The 21,352-nt window shown below is 47.3% G+C and overlaps 1 protein-coding gene across 3 annotated transcripts; it reads left to right on the top strand.

The window, feature by feature from the left end:
* Positions 1-15,296: 15,296 nt before the first annotated feature.
* Positions 15,297-19,980, top strand: LOC102458383 (C2 calcium-dependent domain-containing protein 4C-like). 3 transcript variants are annotated; one of them, XM_089781898.1, is made up of 3 exons: positions 15,297-15,354; positions 17,861-18,012; positions 18,500-19,965. In XM_089781898.1, exon 3 carries the CDS (start codon positions 18,535-18,537, stop codon positions 19,819-19,821), a length of 1,287 nt encoding a protein of 428 aa, XP_089638024.1. In that variant the 5' UTR covers positions 15,297-15,354; positions 17,861-18,012; positions 18,500-18,534; the 3' UTR covers positions 19,822-19,965. The 3 variants fall into 3 exon arrangements, with proteins under 3 accessions (XP_089638024.1, XP_075753790.1, XP_075753789.1); XM_075897675.2 differs by lacking the exon at positions 17,861-18,012 and having other exon boundaries at positions 15,299-15,354; positions 18,500-19,980; XM_075897674.2 differs by lacking the exon at positions 15,297-15,354 and having other exon boundaries at positions 17,594-18,012.
* Positions 19,981-21,352: the final 1,372 nt, after the last annotated feature.

Genomic DNA, 21,352 nt, shown 5'->3' with positions numbered 1-21,352 from the left:
GCCGTTTTGGTTGTTGTCACACCTCCAGCATCTCCTTTCCCTTATCCAGTTCTGAAACAGGTTCCCATTAATATTGCACATCACAAACACTGCTGCCTTGCACCCTGCAAAATCTATTTCACGCACTTTAAAGGCTGAATCACTGGAGGAGCGTTTAAGACAGGGTGGGCAAAAGGGCCTCCGTGGGCCAGATTCAGCCCACCAAACAGGTTGATCTGGCTCGTGGAGGCCCTGCTGCTTCTCTGCCCCCAGGCCAATTAGGGTCGGGGGCAGGAGAGCGTGAAGCTTCCTCCAACACCTCCCCCCGCCCTGCGAGGAGCGTGCTGCACTGCAGAGTGCTATATGCTTGCATAGGGCGGGGTCAGAGTGAAGGAAGCTTCATGCAACTCCCCCACCCCCTGGCTCTGATTGGCCAGGAGGAGGAGGGGGCCGCGCAAAGCCTCCTCGCACCCTGCGAGGAGCACATGGCACTTTGAAGTGTCATGTGCTCCTTGCAAGGCAGGGTAGGGCGGGAGGAGGCTTCGCATGCTCCCCCTGCCGCCAGGCCAATCAGGGCCTGGGGGGGGGAGGGCTCAGGGGAGGGGTTCAGGGATGTGAGGGTGCAGGAGTCAGGGGAGGGGTTTGGGGATGTGGCAGGCTCAGGACAGGTGGCTGCAAGTGTGGGGGTGCAGGAGTCATGGTTGGCAGGTGAGGAGGGGCTCAGGGTCGAGGGTTGGTGTGCGTAGGGGCGAGTGTAGGTGAGGGCAGGGGGACTGAAGCTGCTTGCTGCTCCACTTTCTGCCCCAGTCAGGGAGTGAGAGCAAAGTGCACAGCTCATCTGCCCCTGCCCTCCTCAGCCAGAGTGAGAGGAATGCAGCAAACTCTGCACTTTCCTCTTGTTCCCTGGCAGCCAGCAATGTCCCTGGATGAATCTGGGAGGAGAGGCTTTAGCCCTCCCTTGATGCTCCCTAAATGGCTCCTGGGGTGGAAGGCTTGGGGCTGGGGCAGTCCTGGATGGGGGAGAGGGGAGCGCCCCCAGCCACTGCTTTCACCTACTTGTCTGCCTGCTGCTTAGTGCAGCAGCCTGTGGCAGAGCCCCAGGAACCAGGCTGGGAGTGCTCACCTCTTCCTCCTGCAGCTGAGCATCCCAGCTGGCCAGCTCCTTCTTACCAGAGTCGTGCATTGGCGCACACAGACTTAACTTCCCCTCTGGGTCCATCTCTTCCAACATTTGCTCCATGATGTCCATTGTGAGGACTGTACATGCTTTGGTTATTCTGCCTTTTTTCTATATGGTTTTATGAGAAGCAGTCCCATTCCAGGCGCATCCCATTGCGGTTGCACAGCCAAATCCTGACCTTGCTTTGAATTATGATCAGAGTAAGCTGTATACTGAATTAGACAGGCCTCGCATTTACCATTTAGGGGGGAGTTCTTGAACAAACAGACAGACAGACAAACGCTCTAAAATATATAGTAGAAAAATAAGAGCGGTATGCTTTGTAGCAACTAACAATTGTCTGCACTATCCAGAATGAACTTTACGGACTTAAGCTAGGCCTTGCTGAACTAATTTTAACATATTTGAGTTTGTTGTATTAAAAATGCAAATATGCATTGTGGAAGTGTTTTATTTCCAGAGGAAGGGAAAAGAGAAGAACAGCAGGCAGTGATTAGGAGAATTTGCCATTTGTAACATCTCCAGAGCAGACACTCCTCTGGAAATGTGCGTGCATAAGAGCAAAAGAACAGCCAGACTGGGTCAGACCAAAGGTCCATTAGCCCAGTATCCTGTCTTCCAACAGTGGCCAATGCCTGGTGCCCCAGAGGGAATTAAAGAACAAGGAATCATTGAGAGATCCATCACTTGTCACCTATTCCCAGCTTTTGGCAATCAGTCCCCTCCAGGGACTGACAACACAAGGAAACAATTTTTGGCTATGTAGCCTGGTTTAAAACTGGCTCATGGTCATCCTCCTGATCCAGCAAACATACAGGACCATGGGTCCACAGAGAGCTCCAATCTTTAGGGTAGATTTGGAGTGACTGGGCCTGCCAGAGTCCATGTGAAGGGCAAGGTTAAATCTGGCAAGTTTATTAGCAAGACTGGGTTTTTTTTATGGTTTCAATATGTGTTCTCTGCCATGCTTGTTACCTTAAGAACAGGCTAGCCTAAGAAGCAAAACCTATAACTATTGGAAGTCATTCTATTGTCAGTCATTGAAGAGAAAGCAAGTAAGTATCCCTAGGCAATCTGTCTGTGCTGAGAAATGCACAGTGAAGGCAGGGAACTGCTGGGAAAGACACACGGGCCTTCACTCAGAATGGCAGTGGCTGGGAAGCTGGAAGCTGAAAAAGCACTTGGGAAGTACAAGTTCAGTTGCCCTGAACTGTAGCACGTCTAATGTACTATTTGCTGTCTTATCATGCCTGCTTGAGGCTTTCCTATCTCACTGGATTGTATTCATGTTCACAGTTTGGCCTTACTGATGTTCTATGCTTCACATGCTTAATGATAAGCAGTCACTTATTCAGCCGGTCCGAGAGTACAAGCACGACATTGCACTACAAAGATCATTGTGGACCTTAATAGAAAACTGCTGCATCTTTCAGGGTAGGTCATGTAAGAAATTCAAGTCTGTCAATAACCTTGTCATGACACTATGGAGTAAGAGAAACCCTGCAAAGAACACTTTTCAGCTGTCAAAATCAGGGAAGTATGTCACTAAATGGATAATTCACCATCTGCATCTCTCACAATACAGAGTAACTTAGGTTTTTAATTCAGCTAATATCAAGCAACTAGAGTCAGATGAGCAGAAAAACAAATCAATACAAAGCTTCTTACACTATGCTGCTGGCAGAGTCTCATGCACATTGTGTAATGGATTACTGTTGTCATTACATTTAAGAGTTAAAGGTGTTTTGAACTGAAATGATATTTCACAAACCTCTTTTTCATCTGCAGACTCAGTCAGACAACCCTTTATCAGGTCACCGTTAGGTTAGCTTTGCAATCAATAGGAGAAATTCAATTCCTTTTACATGAAAGTTTTACATCTCACAGATGACATTCCAAATACCTTTATGTTGCGTTATAGCTCTGAAATATCCATCATGTATTTCTAAGGGTCCTACTCTTCCCTACATTGTGTTTTTATTCTCCTGAGTTATTCTGGCAAAACAAAAATTTTCTTTGGGCAGGGTAGGGTGAAAAGAAAATTAAAATAAAACATGCACATATTAAGTATGTATACTAGCCCAGGCCCTCAAAGGCTCTGTCTAGACTGGCCAGTTTTTCCGGAAAATCAGCCGCTTTTCCAGAAAAACTTACTAGCTGTCTACACTGGCCCCTTGAATTTCTGCAAAAGCACTGACTTCCTACTGTTAAAAAATCAGTGCTTCTTGCAGAAATACTATTCTGCTCCCGTTCAGGCAAAAGTCCCTTTTGCACAAAGCTTTTGCGCAAAAGGGTCAGTGTAGACAGCTCAGATTTGTTTTCCGCAAAAAAGCCCCGATTGCGAAAATGGCGATCGGGGCTTTTTTGCGCAAAAGCGCGTCTAGATTGGCACGGACGCTTTTGCGGAAAATCATCCGTGCCAATCTAGATGCTCTGTTCCAAAAATGCTTTTAACGGAAACGTTTTCCGTTAAAAGCATTTCCGGAAAATCATGCCAATCTAGACGTAGCCAAAGTGTTTCCAAACAGCAATTCAGCCCCACAGCAGCCAAGTGGGGACTGTAACACAAATGGTCTTAAATCAGATGTGGACAATAATTTTTGGCCAGGGGCCACTTCAAAATTTTTTTTGAAGTGGCCCCAGGCTGCCCTGAAAGGGGTGGGGCCTAAACCAGAAGGGGCGGAGCCAGGATGCTTCTGGGTTTCCCCACCCACAGACCATGATTTGTCTGGGATGGAGGAGCCCTTTTACTCACCCCTCCCCACTAGGCACCCATGCCCCTGGCAAGGCAGGAAAAGGCTTCGCACACCCCCACACCCCCAAGCCAATCAGGGCCTGGGGACAGGGGAGCGTGCGAAGCCTCCTCCCACCCTGCGAGGAGTGCACAACACTTTGAAGTGCCCTGCGCTCCCCGCAGACCATGGGCAGTAGGGTTACCAGATGGTTTCAAAAAAATTTGCATAAACTGGGCGCCGCCATTTTTAAATTCCTGCTCGTTCGAACCCCGTGCCGCGTGGCTACACGCGGCACGAACTAGGTAGTTCGGACTAGGTTTCCTAGTCCGAACTACCGTTACTCCTCATTCCACGAGGAGTAACGGTAGTTCAGACTAGGACGCCTAGTCCGAACTACCTAGTTCGTGCCCCGTGTAGCCGCGCAGCACGGGGTTCGAACTAGCCGGAATTTTAACATGGCGGCGCCCAGTTTATGCAAATGAAGCCCGGGAAATTCAAATCCCGGGCTTCATTTGCAAGTGCGGTATGCCTACATTACCCTCCTAGTTCGAACTAGGAGGGTAGTGTAGACATACCCTAAGTGAATTCTGAAAGAGACTCAACCAAGATGAACCAGAAACATAGGATGAACCTAGAATATCATTGCTTCTCAATAAACCTTACAGAAAATGGATAAAATGAAGCAATTTGGAGTAGTGCTGTTTTGACACAGCTAAATGAATGATTAAAGCTAACAACCTAGAAGAAAATGTTATTGGAAACCAGTGCTTTTTTGTATATATATATATATATATATATAAAAAAAAGGTGCCGGTACTCCAGGGAAAAAGTAGTTGAGCTCTGACTGGAGGTGCTGGTACTGTGTACTGGGCAGTACCATCACAAAAAAAACACTCTCGGAAACCAAATTGACAATAGCCCATTTTTGTTAAAAAGTGGAAAATGCTAAGAGTTTATAGGGATGAAAAAAAATACATTTGATTGAATTCCCATTTCAAAAAGTTTACTAAAAAGAGCTAAATAGAAACATTTTAACAATCTCTTTTAAAAACATCCGAAAAAATTAACTTCATAAAAATAACAATGTAGTTTTGAAAAATACAATCATTTCAAAATTGTGTGAACATTTTCCTTTTATTTTCCAAACAACCCTTTTTTGAGTTAAGCATCCACACAATGCCAGGTAAATCTCCTAGGGCACATCTACACAGCAGAGCTAAAGCTGAAATAAGCTTCGGAATTTGAGCTACGTCAATTGTATTGCTTAAGTCAAAATGGCTTATTTTGGCTTTTGGCACTGTCTACACAGCAGGAAGTCTGAGTTAGAGCATTCTTTCTCCAATTTCTCTTACTCCTCATAAGATGAGGGTTATAGGTTAAAATGCTATGTAGACATGGCCTTAGCTAAGAAATAAATGTACAACTCAAGCAACCAAACAACGAAGATTACTCTGAATCCAGGGCATTATATAGAGTCCATTGGTATCCATATCTGTAGTTCCAAATCCCAAAACATTGACACGGGCTTTCTCTGGGTTTGGAGGATGCTCAACCCCTCCCAGTCTGTCCCGGACCCCACTCCCAGCCCTACCCTTCCTCTTCCCACCTCCTCCCCTGAGCATGTCCTGCCCCCATTACACCTTCTTCCTCCCAGGGCCTGCTGCCACCCACGATCAGCTGTGGCTGATTGTGGCTGGTAGTAGGCCCTGGGAGGGAGGGAGAGGAGTTAATCAGAAGGACTAGGGAGGCTTTGAGGCTGGGGAAGGAGAGTTGGCTGATAGTGGGTGCTAAGCACCTGCTGATTTTTTTGTATGGGTGCTCCAGCCCCAGAGCACTCCTGGGGGCTACGTCTGGACTGGCATGATTTTCTGCAAATGCTTTTAACGGAAAAGTTTTCCATTAAAAGCATTTGCGGAAAAGCGCGTCCAGATTGGCACGGATGCTTTTCCGCAAAAGCACTTTTTGCGGAAAAGCATCCGTGCCAATCTAGACGTGCTTTTGCGCAAAAAAGCCCCGATTGCCATTTTCGCGATCGGGGCTTTTTTGCGGAAAACAAATCTGAGCTGTCTACACTGGCCCTTTTGCTCAAAAGCTTTTGCACAAAAGGACTTTTGCCCGAACGGGAGCAGCATAGTATTTCTGCAAGAAGCACTGATTTCTTACATGAGATCGGCAGTGTTCTTGTGGAAATTCAAGTGGCCAGTGTAGACAGCTGGCAAGTTTTTCCGCAAAAGCAGGTGCTTTTACGGAAAAACTTGCCAGTCTAGACACAGCCCTGGAGTCAGCACCTATGTCTCAAAATGTCTCAGGCTGTGGGAAAGTCTGTGGTTTTTGGTCTGCCATGTTTATGAACTTGGCCTGACTGTCCATTTTCTATTGGAATTTTGCTTGGTTCCAGCTTTCCCTGGAGACACGCCACACAGCTTTATTTGGTACATAATGGTCTTTAGTTTCACTGGGCAGAAGACTTATGTCAAGATCCCACATCCTGGTGTAATTAACACATTATTCCATCACACATTAGTGAGTTTTTCACAGATGGGTTTTGGTTTCCTGAGTGAAGTTCACAAGGACAGGTTATATCTATAAAGCCCTTTGTGTGCTGCATCTTGTATATTCCAGACACCATCTCTCCCCCCTATCCAAATCTGGGGACTGAGATCAGCTGAGGTACTAGATTTGATAATTGCAAAGTTTATATGTCTGATGGCAGGGCATGCTCAATGGAGAACTCATGACTGGAATTTGATTACCTCATTGGTCTGGCACAGGCTGGAGTTGCAGATATTCAAGACATGCTGAAAAATCGACTCACTTTTTAAACCATTCCAGTGTTTTGTGAGCTGCAGAGGCTTTTGTTTTTATTGTTGGCATTATACTAAATTAGATGTGTGACTGTAAATCTTTTCTAATGAGTGAGATAGGAGTCTGATTTCTCATTCAAGTAACTTCCCTTTGGGTATTCACCAGGAGACTTCCACATTAAAGCAGTTCTTTTCCCCCCATGTACAAATGGTTTCTGGACAAAGCATTTCTGATAAACATCTAGAATCATAATAGTCAGCAACTGAAATACTCAGACCTTTGGGGTTAGCTTTATTTTGGTGCTTTTCATTTATCTTTCATGAAATCAATATTAAGATTTTTCACGTGTGCTGTTGGTGTCATAGTTATATAGCCTAAACGGATAGGAAAGCAAGAGTTGTCTTAATTAGGAATCTATCTCATTAGCTGACAGCTGTCTAAACATACACATATATGTTGGAAGTGGGAATTAGGTGGAATTTCCACTTGCTACTTAAGATAAAAAAAGACAAATGATTTTTAGAAAGACATATATGATTGCTGGAGTTTACCTAAACATGGAAAATCAAATCAAGGCCTGTATTTTATCGATATCGAAGCCGTTCTACAGTACCCACCACTTTGCATGTAGTGTCACCTCCTTAAAATCCCCTTCACAGAGCTAAATAAGTATAAGGTGGCCTTAGTGTAAATTGGAATCTGGATCTAATGTTGCAGCTCATAAGGTGACAAGAATGAGGCACCGGAGATCTTAATTCTCTTTATAATCCTAAGGTGTTTTTGGGGGGTGAGAGTAGGAGCTCATTAAAGAACAGTTCCTATCCCAAATGGGCTCCTTTGAAAAATGCCTAACACCAAGTAGCTACTTGCAACATACCACCCAGTTCAAAATGAGCTGTGTACTTCACACGCTTGATTCAAAGCCTCCGGAAGTAAATGGGGAGGCGTTACATTGGCTTTCATGGACTTTAGATCAGCCTCTTTGGCAGATTCCTGCCTGAGAAGTCTGTGAGCTGGAAGTACCCAGGCTGCATGGAAAAGCTCCTATTTCAGGAAAATGTCTTTGGATCAGAGCCAAATTGTGAAGATTTTGATATTTGAGACGCAACTTTTTAAAAATGCCAAACTTTGGCTTCGCCATGAGTGACATCTGAGCGCCTTTGGCAGAGGACACAGAACTCCACGTGAAGCAGCTGGTGAGCAAGAAGCTGGGACTTGCTTTACAGGGTCCTAGAGTCTCTGAGAAGATACAACGTAAAATAAAAAAATATTCAGTTGTATTTTTAAGTTTAAAATAAACATTAAAGAGTTGCTGTCCGGGCTATGTCCATGTCATGGCTAAAGCTATGAAGATAACATCTGAAACAAGGCTCATCTCAAAACCCCAGTCCACTGAAACCAGCGCACATTTTCCCCACTGACTTCAATGCAAGGAAGATTAGGACCAACGTAATCATTGTACATGGCTAGCATCAGCAGGAGTACGTGTTGTATAAGCTGCAGCGTTTCTACACAGCCCTTCATTAAAGAACCTCAAGGTACATTATAAACATTAAGCCTCATCAATTCCCTTCCAGACAGGAAACATTTACAAGTGGGGAAACTGAGGCCTGGGGAATGACACAGAATGGAGCGGGCTCCTTCAGCGGAAACTGTTCCAGCCCAGCTGTGCCTCATTAACAGCCTCATCGTGGGGCCTGGCAGAAAGCTGTTGATCACTGAAGAGCTGTAGTGTGCAGGTAGTCCTGCAGGAGAGCTGTGGTGGAGGCAAATTCAGGTCCACTCCTCCCTAGCAAGACCTTGTTCTGGTGCCTGCTTGCTTCCTGCCGCAGAGACCTGGATCTCCCTCTGACACCATGTGTGAGCTGGGATTCTCCGCGGCCTCCCCTTCACTCTGCCATACGGGGACTGGCTCCCTGCGCACCAGGCTACCACACTGTGTGGTTCACCTACCCTTCCATTTGGAAGAAGGAGCAGCTGGACCAGATTTTGGTGTAGTCATGACCCCTCTGCCAGGTCAAATTGTCATGTTCTGAAATTTGGCTGGGCTGCCCTCCCTTCCCTTCCCCCCAGTCTGTTTTAGTGGCTTTGGATTTTAGTGGCTTTGCAACTGCGCTTCTGGAGCAATCTTCAGACCTTTCCCGCAACAGGTCAGTTGCATTGGAGAAGCGTGGGCCTGTGCCCCTCCTAATTCTCTTTTGCCCCACCACTAGCATGGCAGCCACCCCACCTTCAGCAAGGCGGCTTCATCTGTCTGCCTGAGCCTTCTAGACCGGGGCTACTCAACACGCGGCCCATGGGTGGGAACCTTTGAATGTGGCCTCTGCTGGGAACATGCTCCACAATGGCGAGGCATCTCCCACACAGGGTGAGCATTGAAAGACGCAAGCGGATGGGCTGGCTGGAACATTTCTAACCCCCAGTGTCAGCATTTCTAACCCCCAGGGAGGAGGTGCTGGGAGCGCCGGGGCATTGTGGGAAGTGCTGGCTGCTTAGCCTTGTGGGCAGAGTCTGAGAGGCGCTGAGTGGCTTACGCAGGCCACATTTGGGCCCGGCACCACAGCTTAAGGCTTAATCTTTGCATTCATGCCTGTCAGTGTGAAAGAAACTATTTGCAACCACACGTAAGTTGTGGCCCTCGGCTTGTGCTGTGAGTATCCTTGCAGCCCCCGAGACTTCCAAAGTTGTGCAGCCCTGCTCCAGACTGTGTTGAGTTCTTGTCCTGTCCTGAGGGCTGGAGCCCTAAACTGTTTGTTCCCTGCTCTGCTTGAGGACTAGGATCCCCAGATTATTCCCTGCTCTGCCCTGCCTGAGGGCTTGGACCCTAGACTATGCTCAGTATCCCACACTGTCTGAGGGTCTGGGTTTCCAGACTATATCTGGCTCCACCCTTCCTGAGGGTTGGGCTTTGGATTGTTGGTACATCTTTAACTTCACTGGCATAATTAAAGCAGTAAACATTTGTAAGAGGACACGTTTTGAAAGAGACAGGAAGTTGCTTGCATAGCAAAAGTCAAATCTTAAAAGATAAACCAAATGAGTTGCATGAGAATAGAAAATTTTCAAAGCTAAGAATTCAAGACCCAAAAAGTACATAAAATCGACTGGCTAGTTTTGGGGGAAAGATCATTATTTTTATTTTGAAAATATTAAGTTAATGCCTGTAGGTTTTAATAGCCACACAGTAATATTCATATGCTTTAAATATAGTTTGTGTAGAAAAAGGCAATTTTTTCCAAAAGTAGTTGTACAAACAATGGAAAGGGATGAACGACATGGAACAGGTGCCATAAATTGTCATGATCTTCAAACAGTTGCCAATAGGTGGTGCCCTTTGTCAATGTATGTATTGGATTCATTTCTAACTTCAGGCAACTTTTACCAGGAAATGTCATGAGAAGCTTAAAATGACACTGGACCAGATACTTAGAATGTGGAAGAAAGAGGGCTAAAGGAAGTCACAACTGCAGGACAGAAGTGACATGATTACAGTATGGATAACATGCATGGGAAATCCAGTCTAAACAGCATGGTTGCTTGGTGCAGGACTGCCTAGGGTTGGCATGTTAAGCACTGGATCCTGCAAAGAGGCGCAGGGGGCAGGGCCATATTATGACTTTCGTGGGCCCTAGGCACTTTTGCCTTTGTGAGCCCTTTCCTCCGTAAAAAAAAACTATATATATATTTTTATATAACTTTAAATACATCAACATTTTATTTTTTTTCTGTTTTAGGCAAAATTGAATACGTTTTCGTGGGCCCTAAAAGTTTCGTTTTTTTCTGATGTGAGAAAAAAATTAAAACATTTTCTTCAACCCTAACAGTTCATTTTTTTCTTCTGATTTTAAAAGAAATTAAAACGTTTTCATGGGCCCCTAAAAGTATCGTGGGCCCTAGGCACTGTGCCTACCGTGCCTAATGGATAAGTCGGCCCTGGCAGGGGGGCTAACTGCACACAGAGGTCCAGCTGTCTCTGCTTGCCAAATAAGGGCCTTTTGTTTCCTTGCACTAAAGAGAAGCTTTCCAAAGGAAAGCAGGACTGGGGAGAATGTGTGCGTGGGCAGACAAGAGCACTCTCCACAGAGGGATGATAAACACAGTATGTGGGGAGCTTCAGCTACTGCAACCCTGCAGGCTAATTCATCCCTCAGCCAGTGCAGGCTGGCACAGTGACAGGAACAAATCAGCACTGAGTGGGTTAGAGCAGCTGTTCTAACTTGCACACACCCAGCGCCATAGACCCCCTGAGTCTTGTGGTAACATAGACTTGCTGGGACACAATACAACCCTGACCACTCCTCCTGTCACTCCAACACACCTCCTCCCTCTCCTGGCCAGCCACTTGCCTTCCATCAGCTGGCCCAGAATACTCCCGCAACGGGGTGGCAGAACTGGCCAAAGGGGGGGCAGCTGAACCCAGCTCATGGTGGCTCCTTTGCAGTTTCTGCAGCACAAGCACTGGCAGACAACAGCACCAGGAGACAGGAAGAGCTCCCATCCTGAATCAGACTCCCAGAGAGTGGTGACTGGATCTGTCATTTAGGGCTGGATGCTCTCCTCCAGTAAGCATGGAAGAGCTACCTAAGGTGAGAGTGGGGGCAAGGAGCAATCCCACCCAATGCCATACAAGCCCGTTCTGGTTTGGGGGGAGGGGTGGTAAGAACAAGCCATATTCACGACTGCAGATCCTTACAGCAATTTGTGCTGCATGGCTACGGAGGAAGGCAGCCAGTGACTGAACCAGCTACCAAGGGGAGAAACCTATATTACCATGGGCAGGCAAAACCTCCCTTCTGGCTTAAGGCTGAAAGCTCCTTGGGGTTGGGAGCAGAGTTTACCATTGATTCCAGGGCTTCTCAGCTTTGGAGATCTGCACCTCTTGTCCCTTCTGTAGTCTCTCCCTTTGGTTGGGCCCCTAGGGGGAAACTCTACAAGTTCAACCTGACGGAGTTTCCTGGGCTTTCTGTCCTCCCCCCTTCCCCCCCCCCCCCCCCGCCCCTCCGGTCTTTCCTTCAGAAGTTACAGTAAGTCATTAAGTCTCAAATGACCTCATCATAACACCAAAGATGAACATTGTCTGAGTTCACCTACATGTTTCTTTAACACAGCATCCGTTCATTCTACAGCTCAGGGCTGAAATGTGGTACTAGAACTGCAGACTGTGGAAAAGAGGCCCAAGAACAGGAGAATTCACTTCCATTAGCTTCTTAAATTCAATGCCCATCACAAGTCTGCATTTGTTTGGTGATAAAAGGAACTGAATTTCCCCAGGATGATGAGTCAGGCTACGAGTCAGTCACGGTGGTCATGGATTCTGTGATTTTACAAATTGACTTCCTGAAAATTCCAATAATTTATCCTAAGGCACAGGGCTCCGGTGTCAGTCTCAGGCGGTGCTGAGGTCTGGCTTCAGCCTTACGGCAGTGAGGCCCAAGCTTCTATAACTCTGTGATTTATTTTTTATTGCTCACACCCTCTCTGTGATTGGTAATAAAAATGCCCATACCAGAATGATAGCCTTAATACTCTTAATACTGAGCCCCTGAAATTCATAGTGTTATCCAGGAAGGTTGTGGGAGTGAGCTGCAGTCAGATTCTTGTGTGAAGGGGGCTACTTACTGGATCTGAGGTTAGTAGCAAGCTTGTGTGTCAGACAGAGTACATTGAACACCAAGACGGCAGTGACATACTTTTTGTGTTGTTGAAAATAACAAGGCCCAAAATAGAACATGAGCAGTCAAGCTAGCACAGATTTTCATTTTCATCATAGAACTTCTACTGTCTGTTTCCTAAGTCATTTAGACAGCGGCTAACGGATAATGAAGCATCGTCCGTTGTCACTGTATGTTATCTGCACCCATCAGACTAAAGGATCCATCCATCAGTTACTTGTTGTTAGAGGAATAATGCCCTGGTAGTAGATCACTGGCAGAAATTAAATGTCCGCCTGCTTTAAAGGCAGTTTAATTATAAGAACATTTTTTAGCTACAGGAGACCTCCGTGGCACTGCCTTTTAGTTCTGCTCTGTGATTAATCAAAGAAAAGAGAAACTGTTTTGAACACAGTGAGCTAACCCGCTCATACATCTAAGTGCTAATTTCCATGGAAGATGTGCAGATCCTTAAGTGCAAGCTCAATTTCATGAGTATTCCTATTAACTGTTTCCAAGATTGGAGCCTTACTTCTTTTATTGCAGTCTGACACTACTGGGGATTCTTCTTTTATCTTATTTTAGCCTTTGATACTGGCACTCATCCCCAGAGCATCTGAGCGAAAATAATAATGATAGAAAAGTTCCCACTAGAGAAGATAATTGCATATCTGGTGCTGCTACCTTTGTGGAGAGTAAGGATTAACAGGAGAGAGTGAGAGTGGATGAGCAACTGAGTCTGTGTGTGTGGCTACGTCTACCCTGGCCCCTTTTCCGGAAGGGGCATGTTAATTTCAGAAGCCGTAATAGGGAAATCCGCGGGGGATTTAAATATCCCCCGCGGCATTTAAATAAAAATGTCCGCCGCTTTTTTCCGGCTTTTAGAAAAGCCGGAAAAGAGCATCTACACTGGCCCCGATCCTCCGGAAAAAGCGCCCTTTTCCGGAGGATCTTATTCCTACTTCAAAGTAGGAATAAGATCCTCTGGAAAAGGGCGCTTTTTCCGGAGGATCGGGGCCAGTGTAGAAGCCGGAAAAAAGCGGCGGACATTTTTATTTAAATGCCGCGGGGGATATTTAAATCCCCCGCGGATTTCCCTATTACGATCGCTGAAATTAACATGCCCCTTCCGGAAAAGGGGCCAATGTAGACGTAGCCATAGTGTGTTGTGCATCCCCCTCCCCACATACTCCTTTCTGAGATCACATGAGACAAAAGCAAATATTATCTTTTATGGGGGAGGAAATACTCTTGTCGTGGCTAGTATGCTCTGAGATGCCTATAACACAGACACGCACATGCAAACCCAAAGGAAGATATGATTTTGCTGAGCACTGGAAAGCTGGGTGTTTTGTTAGCAGAAAGCATAAGCAATTGCTATGCGTTACACTGGTTTACACTTCTAGCATGAGTTCTAGCATCCTGTTAGTGGAGAGGGGGCAAGTGCATTTTGGAGCCCTGGGATGTCGCTATTTAAAAAGTGAAAAGCCTTCCAGGAATCCTGGAGGTAGGCAGACCCCTGGAAAAATCTTAAAAGTTTAAAGAAGTAAGATCTGGCAATTACATAAATATTCAGTCATTATTGTTGCTACTTAATGCTGGATAAATCTGAGAGCATTCTGGGCTTTCTAGCAATAATTTGTGTCCCCCAGGAAGATAATTGGAGGGAAAACATCCCATTTTCTCATAACCGTGTAGCATTGAGTCTGCTGCGCACACAAGGTGTGTCTACACTGCACCATTAGCTTGAAATAGCTTATTTCGTAATTTGGTGCTGTCTACACTGTGCCAAATTTTGAAATACACTGCTATTCTGAAATGTCCATTACACCTCATGGAATGAGGTTTACAGGGACCTCAGAATAGTGAGTCCATTATATTTCAGAATAACGGGCTTGCTCAAAAGATGCAGAATGGCTATTCCGGGATACTGGAAGTATCCCGAAATAGCGCCACAGTGTAGATGTACCCACAGTGAAAATGTCTCCTCTGTTCAGGAGATGACTTTCATTTTATAAATTGACCTGCCTATGGCTTCTGAAGATTCCCGGAGAAGAGTTGTCAGTTATCCTGAGAGACAGCATGCCTTTAAGAAAAAACAAAGTCAGTTTCAGCAAATATCATTGAAAAACATAGCTCTTTCCTTAAGTGGCTGAACCTCACCGGAGAACATTTAGATCAACAAATAAAGTTCTCCCCCCAGCCCTTGAAGAAAAACACCAGGGCTGTGTCTAGACTGGCAAGTTTTTCCGCAAAAGCAACTGCTTTTGTGGAAAAACTTGCCAGCTGTCTACACTGGCCGCTTGAATTTCCACTGAGGATCTCATGTAAGAAATCAGTGCTTCTTGCGGAAATACTATGCTGCTCCCGTTTGGGCAAAAGTCCTTTTGCGCAAAAGCTTTTGCACAAAAGGGCCAGTGTAGACAGTTCAGACTTGTTTTGCACAAAAACGCCCCGATCGTGAAAATGGCGATCGGGGCTTTTTTGCGCAAAAGTGCGTCTAGATTGGCACGGACGCTTTTTTGCAAAAAGTGCTTTTGTGGAAAAGCGTCCGTGCCAATCTAGACACTCTTTTCCACAAATGCTTTTAACGGAAAACTTTTCCGTTAAAAGGATTTGCAGAAAATCATGCCAGTCTAGACGTAGCCCAGAAGTAACAAAACAGAAAAATCAATCATAGCTTTAACTCTAACTGTAATTAAAGACCAGCTGTTGGGTCATTTTTCCTCCTCTGTGCTAAATTTCTGATAGCAATCTAACCTCTCAGCAGTACAGTCTTCACTAAATCCTTCCCTATCCCTTGCTAAAGAAAACAAACTCCTGTGAATAATGCAGCACAGAATCCTAAGTAGCTATGAATTCTCTAAGTGGTTTACTGGCTTTGACAAATCTGTCCCACCTGGGTTGGTTGTCTCTTTATAAGTAGAAAGACCAACACTCTCTGCCTTTCTAGGGGCCTCTAGTTGATTTTAGCTTTCTGAAGTGGAAGATCAGCTTCAAGCAGGTGAGTTTGTGTAAAGAAATGCAATTATTTCCAAAAAGTTTTAGCATGTTTTGTTCTCTCATATCTTTCTACAAGGATCTCCCAAATAAAAGCAGCACAGTCTCATTCTTTTGGCATGCCCGATCTGAAGGAAGTTATCTTAAATGAGTTTTTAACATTTATCTAACACCAGACAGTGTCTGTGGGACCTTCCCTCTAGTTTAGTTTGGCTAAAAGGAAGCAAATAACTTTTTTAAAGTACTAAAGATGTTTTTATTGTCTTTAGAGTAGAAGAGGAAAGCTTTCTCTTCTCCCAGGAAGAAGGCAGCCCAAACTTTCTCCTCTGTGTTCTAGAACTGAGGCAGAGGTGCTCTCAACTTGTAGTGTTTCCTTTTGATTTAGATGTGAAAGTCCATAGCCAGTAGTTGTCCAGGATATGCCTTCATCACAATCTGACTGCTTGTGTTAACACTCCCCCCCCCCCCCCCATGCAATCAAAAATAACTGCTCACCTAGGCCTCATTTTCCTTTTGCTCTCTCCATGGCAATGCCTGTATAACTTTGTTTAGGAATCAAAGATATGCTAATGTAAAAATAAGCATAAGTGAAGGCAAATCTTGCTCTGTATTTGTGTATTCTGGGGCATCTGGAGCTGTATCTCTCATTACAGTGAAAATTATATTTTCCACAGGCACTGATCTGACTTGTTTCTCTAACTGCATGTGCTCTAATATAGATCTCAGGGTTCAGATCCTCTTTTTTTAAAGGGGATTTTGGAGTTAAATACCTTTTGTGGATCATGAACAGGAATTTGGCTTGGCAGAGGATTAAAAAATAAACTTAAGACCAATTCTTTTCTTGTATTCCTATTTGCTGGTTTACTGATCCAATCCTGTCCTGGGCTAGTTCCTTGGTGACCTTCCCCCACCCATGCGATCTTTCATCACAAGAGCTATTGCTATGGGAAATTTTACAGGGATAGCCCCACATACCTCAATACAGTGTCTGAAAAAGGTCTCTTATCTCGCGGTCACAGAAGTGTCTTGCGTAAAGATCGCTAGCAAAGCAGAATGAATTGGGTTGCTGCTTTATGATTTATTAAAAATCATGAGAACTTCCTCCTCTCCCCCCCCCCCCCCAACTTGTGTTCCTTGAGCAATATCAGAAATGTCACGTAGGTGCGATGGGAAAGGAAGTGCATGGAAGGGTTTGGCAGCCCCACTCCTTTAGTTCAGAGCTGCTGATTCCTTAAGAAAAATGACCCGGGTTAGCCAACTCCAGAGTCCTCCCAGCAAAGGCCCAGGTAGGCTGTCTTCACCTGAATTAAACTGACTGTCTCTCCCTAGCAGGGAGCTAAGTAGTTAATTGCACTAGCTAACCAAATGTAAATGGGTTAACCTGGCTCTGTGCTTGAAGAAAAGTTGTGGGATCTCTCCCTAGCCTAAACACTATCTCCTTCCCTAAGCTGCACAATTGCAGAGTCTGACTAAAAATCACTTGCTCTCAGACTTCACTTGCTTTCTATCCCTGCACCTGCATTGACTTGCAACCCTAGTCTAGCCCTAATATCAACACTGCCTGATTTCATCTCCCTCCTGACTACATGGCCATCTGTTTCTCTGCAGATAGAGGCAAGGGGTGGGTAGTAGAGCACTCTGCATTGACTTGTACAGAAATGCAGCGTTAACTATCTGACATGACTGTTATCACGGCGTCAAGGAAATCAAAATCCACTTTCTCTGCTGCTCAGATCCAGGACACGTGCCCATGTTGCGAGAGCAGTAGCAGCACAGAGGTTACGTGTTCCTGTGCTTCTTTCAGGTGTTTTACTTAGAAATCCCTTAATGCACACAGAGTTAAAATGCAACAAGTGGTAATTGGAGCGGGGGACGCAATTGAAAGCGACTGTTCTGGGTTAAGCTGTGTTCTGAACACTCAATTAAACCAAAACTCCCATCAGTTTGACAGCGTGAATGGACCCAACCCAGGCCAATGGTTCCGTGATGCCTGGGGGAAGGGAATCTCCTGGGACTGGTACAGCGCCGTGCACTAAAATGGGGCAAACCAGTCAGGTGCTGCCAGGCGGTCCGCTCGTCCACTCTCGCCCACAGCTGTTTCCCCCTTGGTACAATGAGCGACTCAGTGGATGTCAATGGATCTTTTACCCTCGGGGTGAATTTGGCCGCTTCTGCGGAAGGCACAAGCCTTGTGCAGCGCGCCCCAGACCTGTGCACTTGGGGTGGAGAGTGGCTGGTTCCAGGGGGCATGGGAAAGGCGTCTGCTTTTGTGTGCACGGGGGCGCACGGCCAACTTCTCCAGGCGCCGGGGGGCGAGGAAGCGAGGCGGGGCTCTGGAGATGCGCCTGCCCCAGGCAGCTGCTGCCACTTGAGAGCCGGGGAAAACACCCCGGAGGACAGCCCCAGCTTAGCTGGGAGCGCAGCTCGGACTGTGCCGAGCCTCGTCGGCGCTTGGAAACTCGCCAAAGGGAGGAGCTGGCTGCATCGCCCCTCTCCTCCTCCCCCTTCAGTGTGTGACTGGGCACGGGGCTTATAAAAGCGGAGCCCGGCTCTCCCTGGCCGCTCCCGGCGCAGCAGCAGGAGCAGGGGCCGTGCCAGGTGACACTTGCTGCCCAGGCGCCTCGGGGACTGTCTGAAGGACCAAGCGGCTTAGAGGGGCCAGGTACGGGGCAGAGTCACGGGGAGAAGCCTGCCAAGTGGATGGAGGGACCCGTCTGTGCCGCGCGTGGGTGTGAATCTTGGGGATTCATCTCGGTGGGACCTGCCGGGTTTGGTCCTTTGCCATGGGGGGGGGGCTGCTAGTGTAAGAACCTGGCTGGGAGGGAGGCTGGGAGGGGGCTGCTAGTGTAAGAACCTGGCTGGGAGGGAGGCTGGGAGGGAGGCTGCTAGTGTAAGAACCTGGCTGGGAGGTTGGCTGGGAGGGAGCTGCTAGTGTAAGAACCTGGCTGGGAGGGAGGCTGGGAGGGAGGCTGCTAGTGTAAGAACCTGGCTGGGAGGTTGGCTGGGAGGGGGCTGCTAGTGTAAGAACCTGGCTGGGAGGGAGGCTGGGAGGGGGGCTGCTAGTGTAAGAACCTGGCTGGGAGGTTGGCTGGGAGGGGGCTGCTTTTGCTGCCGGTCAGCTGTTCATGTGCTTCTGCTTCTGCTCGCAGGTGAACTTGAGCGCGGCTGCCCTCCCGCTGCAGGGATGTGGTTCCTGGAGAAGATGAAAGCCTCGCCTGGAAGCAGCCCTCTGAGTCCCTCCTTCCTGGGGCTCCCGCCAGGTGCCACGGCGCCAGAGAGAGCCCGGGGAGGGGCAGCTGCTTTCCCCAACGTTTTAACCCCAGACCGGATCCCTGCGTTCTGCATCCCACCCAGACTGACGGTTTCCTCTCCGCCCGACGGCTGCCTGGCAGAGCCCAGGCTGCCTTCCTCGGGCACGGCCAAGTGCGGCCCCAGTCTGATCTTGCCACATCTCATCCAGATAGAAAGTGCAGAGGAGATACCGGCCCTAGAGGAGGACTGCTCCAACTCCGACCCCCAGTCCCAGGCTGCGCTGTCCCTGCCCCATTTCCCCAAAGCCCAGACCTCCTACGGCTTCTGCACCTTGCTGGAGAGTCCCCACACCCGGAGGAAGGAGTCCATCTTCCACAGTGACCCCTGCAGCAGCTCTCCCTCCAGCTTGGTACTGCCTAGAGCCAGAGCCAATACCTGCCCTGGCAGAAGGGCGGCTTCCAGCCCCATTGCCATTGGGCCTGCTGGCAGGGCCTCTAAGCCCCTGCACAGGCCAGGTGCTGGGGACAGTGACGCTACCTCATCCACCGACTCGTCTCCTTTCAGCTCCCCGCTTCTGAGTCGCTCTCCTCCCAGATCCTGCCCGCTGCTCAAAGCTCGGAGCCCAGAGGGGCTGCTTGGCAGGGCCCTGAGAGCAAGGAACAAATCCAGCATGGTGCGGAACCACTCCTTGTCGACGGACGAGAGCAGCTCCAGCGATAACAGCCCCAATGCCACCCGCAGGTCTTCAGAGGGGCTAGTTGAGTCCTTCCGCACCCGGAGCTTTAACCTGTCACATTCTGCTATCTTCCCACTGGACCTTACCTGTGGCCGAGAGAGGCTAGTTGGGGAAAGCACTGTGCTACTGGATAGAGGAGGGTTGTTGAGACTGTCAGCAGAGTACTGTTCAGAAAACAGAAGGCTGAGACTCCGTCTCATCAGTGCAGAGGGTTTATATGATGCTTCTGTGGAGCCTAAAAGTATCAACTGCTGCATCACCTTCTCCCTTGTGCCAGGGAAAATTCAGAAGCAGAAAAGCACCGTTATAAAAAGAAGCAGAAACCCCATCTTTAATGAGGATTTCTTCTTCGATGGTATTACAGAGGATGATCTGTACAGCTTTTCGGTGAGGATGAAAGCAATAAATAAAGGGTGTAACTTGAAAAGAGACTCTGTGCTAGGTGAAAGTGAACTGAGTTTAGCAAATATTTTATCAATCTAAAATGCCAGGCAAGCAAGCAGATATTTATTTTTTTGTATCTTTCACGTGTTTTTTAAATAAATTATTATTTTAACAAATTACTTTTTAAAAGCCTTCATTTGGTTTTGTCTGCTAGGTCGCCTGCTCTTCCATGGAGAACAATGTTTGTTTTAAATTGATTGTTCATAGTGCGAAAACTTGGGTTTGTGTGGTAATTTTTATGTCTTCGTGGGATAAGATTGGGTAATGAGTCTTTCCTACTGGCTTATGGGTATTGTCTCTGGGGCAGGGATGGAGGGAAAAACTTGTCTGCAAAAGGAGGAGGCTTGGTTTCTTAAAACCAAAGTTAGGTGTGAAATGTCTAGCACAATAGGTTCCCGATCTCGGTTGGGCCTGAGGAATGCTACACTTAATGAAAACAGAACTCTGCTTTTGAACGGCAATATTGACACGGTTGTAATCGAGAGAAGGAAAACACTGCCAGCTACCTTGTGCTGGGAGCCCTTGACATGTTGGCTTAGAAAACAATTCTACTCTGCTATGGGACTGGATTGTTCCTTATTCAGGAATGAGAGGGAAACAGCAGAACACACAGCAGAGGTGGAAACTTCTCACAATAAATATTATGTATCCAGGGTTCAGTGAGCTGCTTTTGGAACAGGCAGGGCCCTGAGCTACCAGGCCTCCTGTGTGTGTGTGTGTGGGGGGGGGGGGGTTTACATTTGGATCTTTGGGGAAAGGGGCATCAGTGATAACCCAAAACACTAACAAGAGGTTCCTGTCTCTGCTGCAGCCTGGGACCACTACTGGTAACTGCATATTGCTCTTACATGCTCCCAGCAAGAAGTTGTCCTCAGACCACTACTGGGGATGGGCTGTGCGGCACACAAGGAGATGCTGTGAGCAGCTGTTCTGGCTTGGTATTCATCGCCATGAGAGGAAACAACCCTGGGGCAGACAGTGACCGAGACTGGAGAGATGCAGGGATTGCAGCCTGTCTTACTCCCCTTTCCCAGCCTGTTAGTGGTGTCAGAGGGGCAAAGAATGCACCTGGGTTAGGTCACAAGGTGGGCTGCTTTCTTGGTTCTGCTGCAGATTTGGGTGACCTTGAACAAGGCAGTTCCCTCCCTGTGAAATGGGGCTAACACCCATCCACCACACAGTGGAGCAGGGTATCGAGTCCTGCAGTGCTCCTGAGACATCCAGCGACATGACAGCAGCAGGGACAGAACCCCTAGATGTGTTTTCTGTTGCTACCACCACTGGCTTCCCTCTGCTCATGAACTGAGGGGAGCAGATGGCAGTGACCAGTTAGTACAGTTGATGTATCTGAAAACAGAGCATAGGCGTGAGTCCAGGAACTAGGCATTGGACTCCCACGGCTGCAGCTGACTTATCTGACCTTGGTTCAGGCTGTGAAATGTAGATAAGATTCCATCCTTCAGTATAGAGGAGGGAAACAGTCAAGCTGGGCACAGAGCCTGAAAAACAAGGGCCTTTTCCTAACACTGTGAACACAACAGAATCCGCACTGCAGGTGCTAGGTGCTGTG

This window comes from Pelodiscus sinensis, chromosome 14 (genome assembly GCF_052426305.1).
Source record: "Pelodiscus sinensis isolate ZL-2025 chromosome 14, ASM5242630v1, whole genome shotgun sequence".
Classification (NCBI taxonomy): domain Eukaryota; kingdom Metazoa; phylum Chordata; order Testudines; family Trionychidae; genus Pelodiscus; species Pelodiscus sinensis.
Note: the sequence above shows the minus strand (reverse complement) of the source record. Positions and strands in the feature narration are given on the sequence as shown.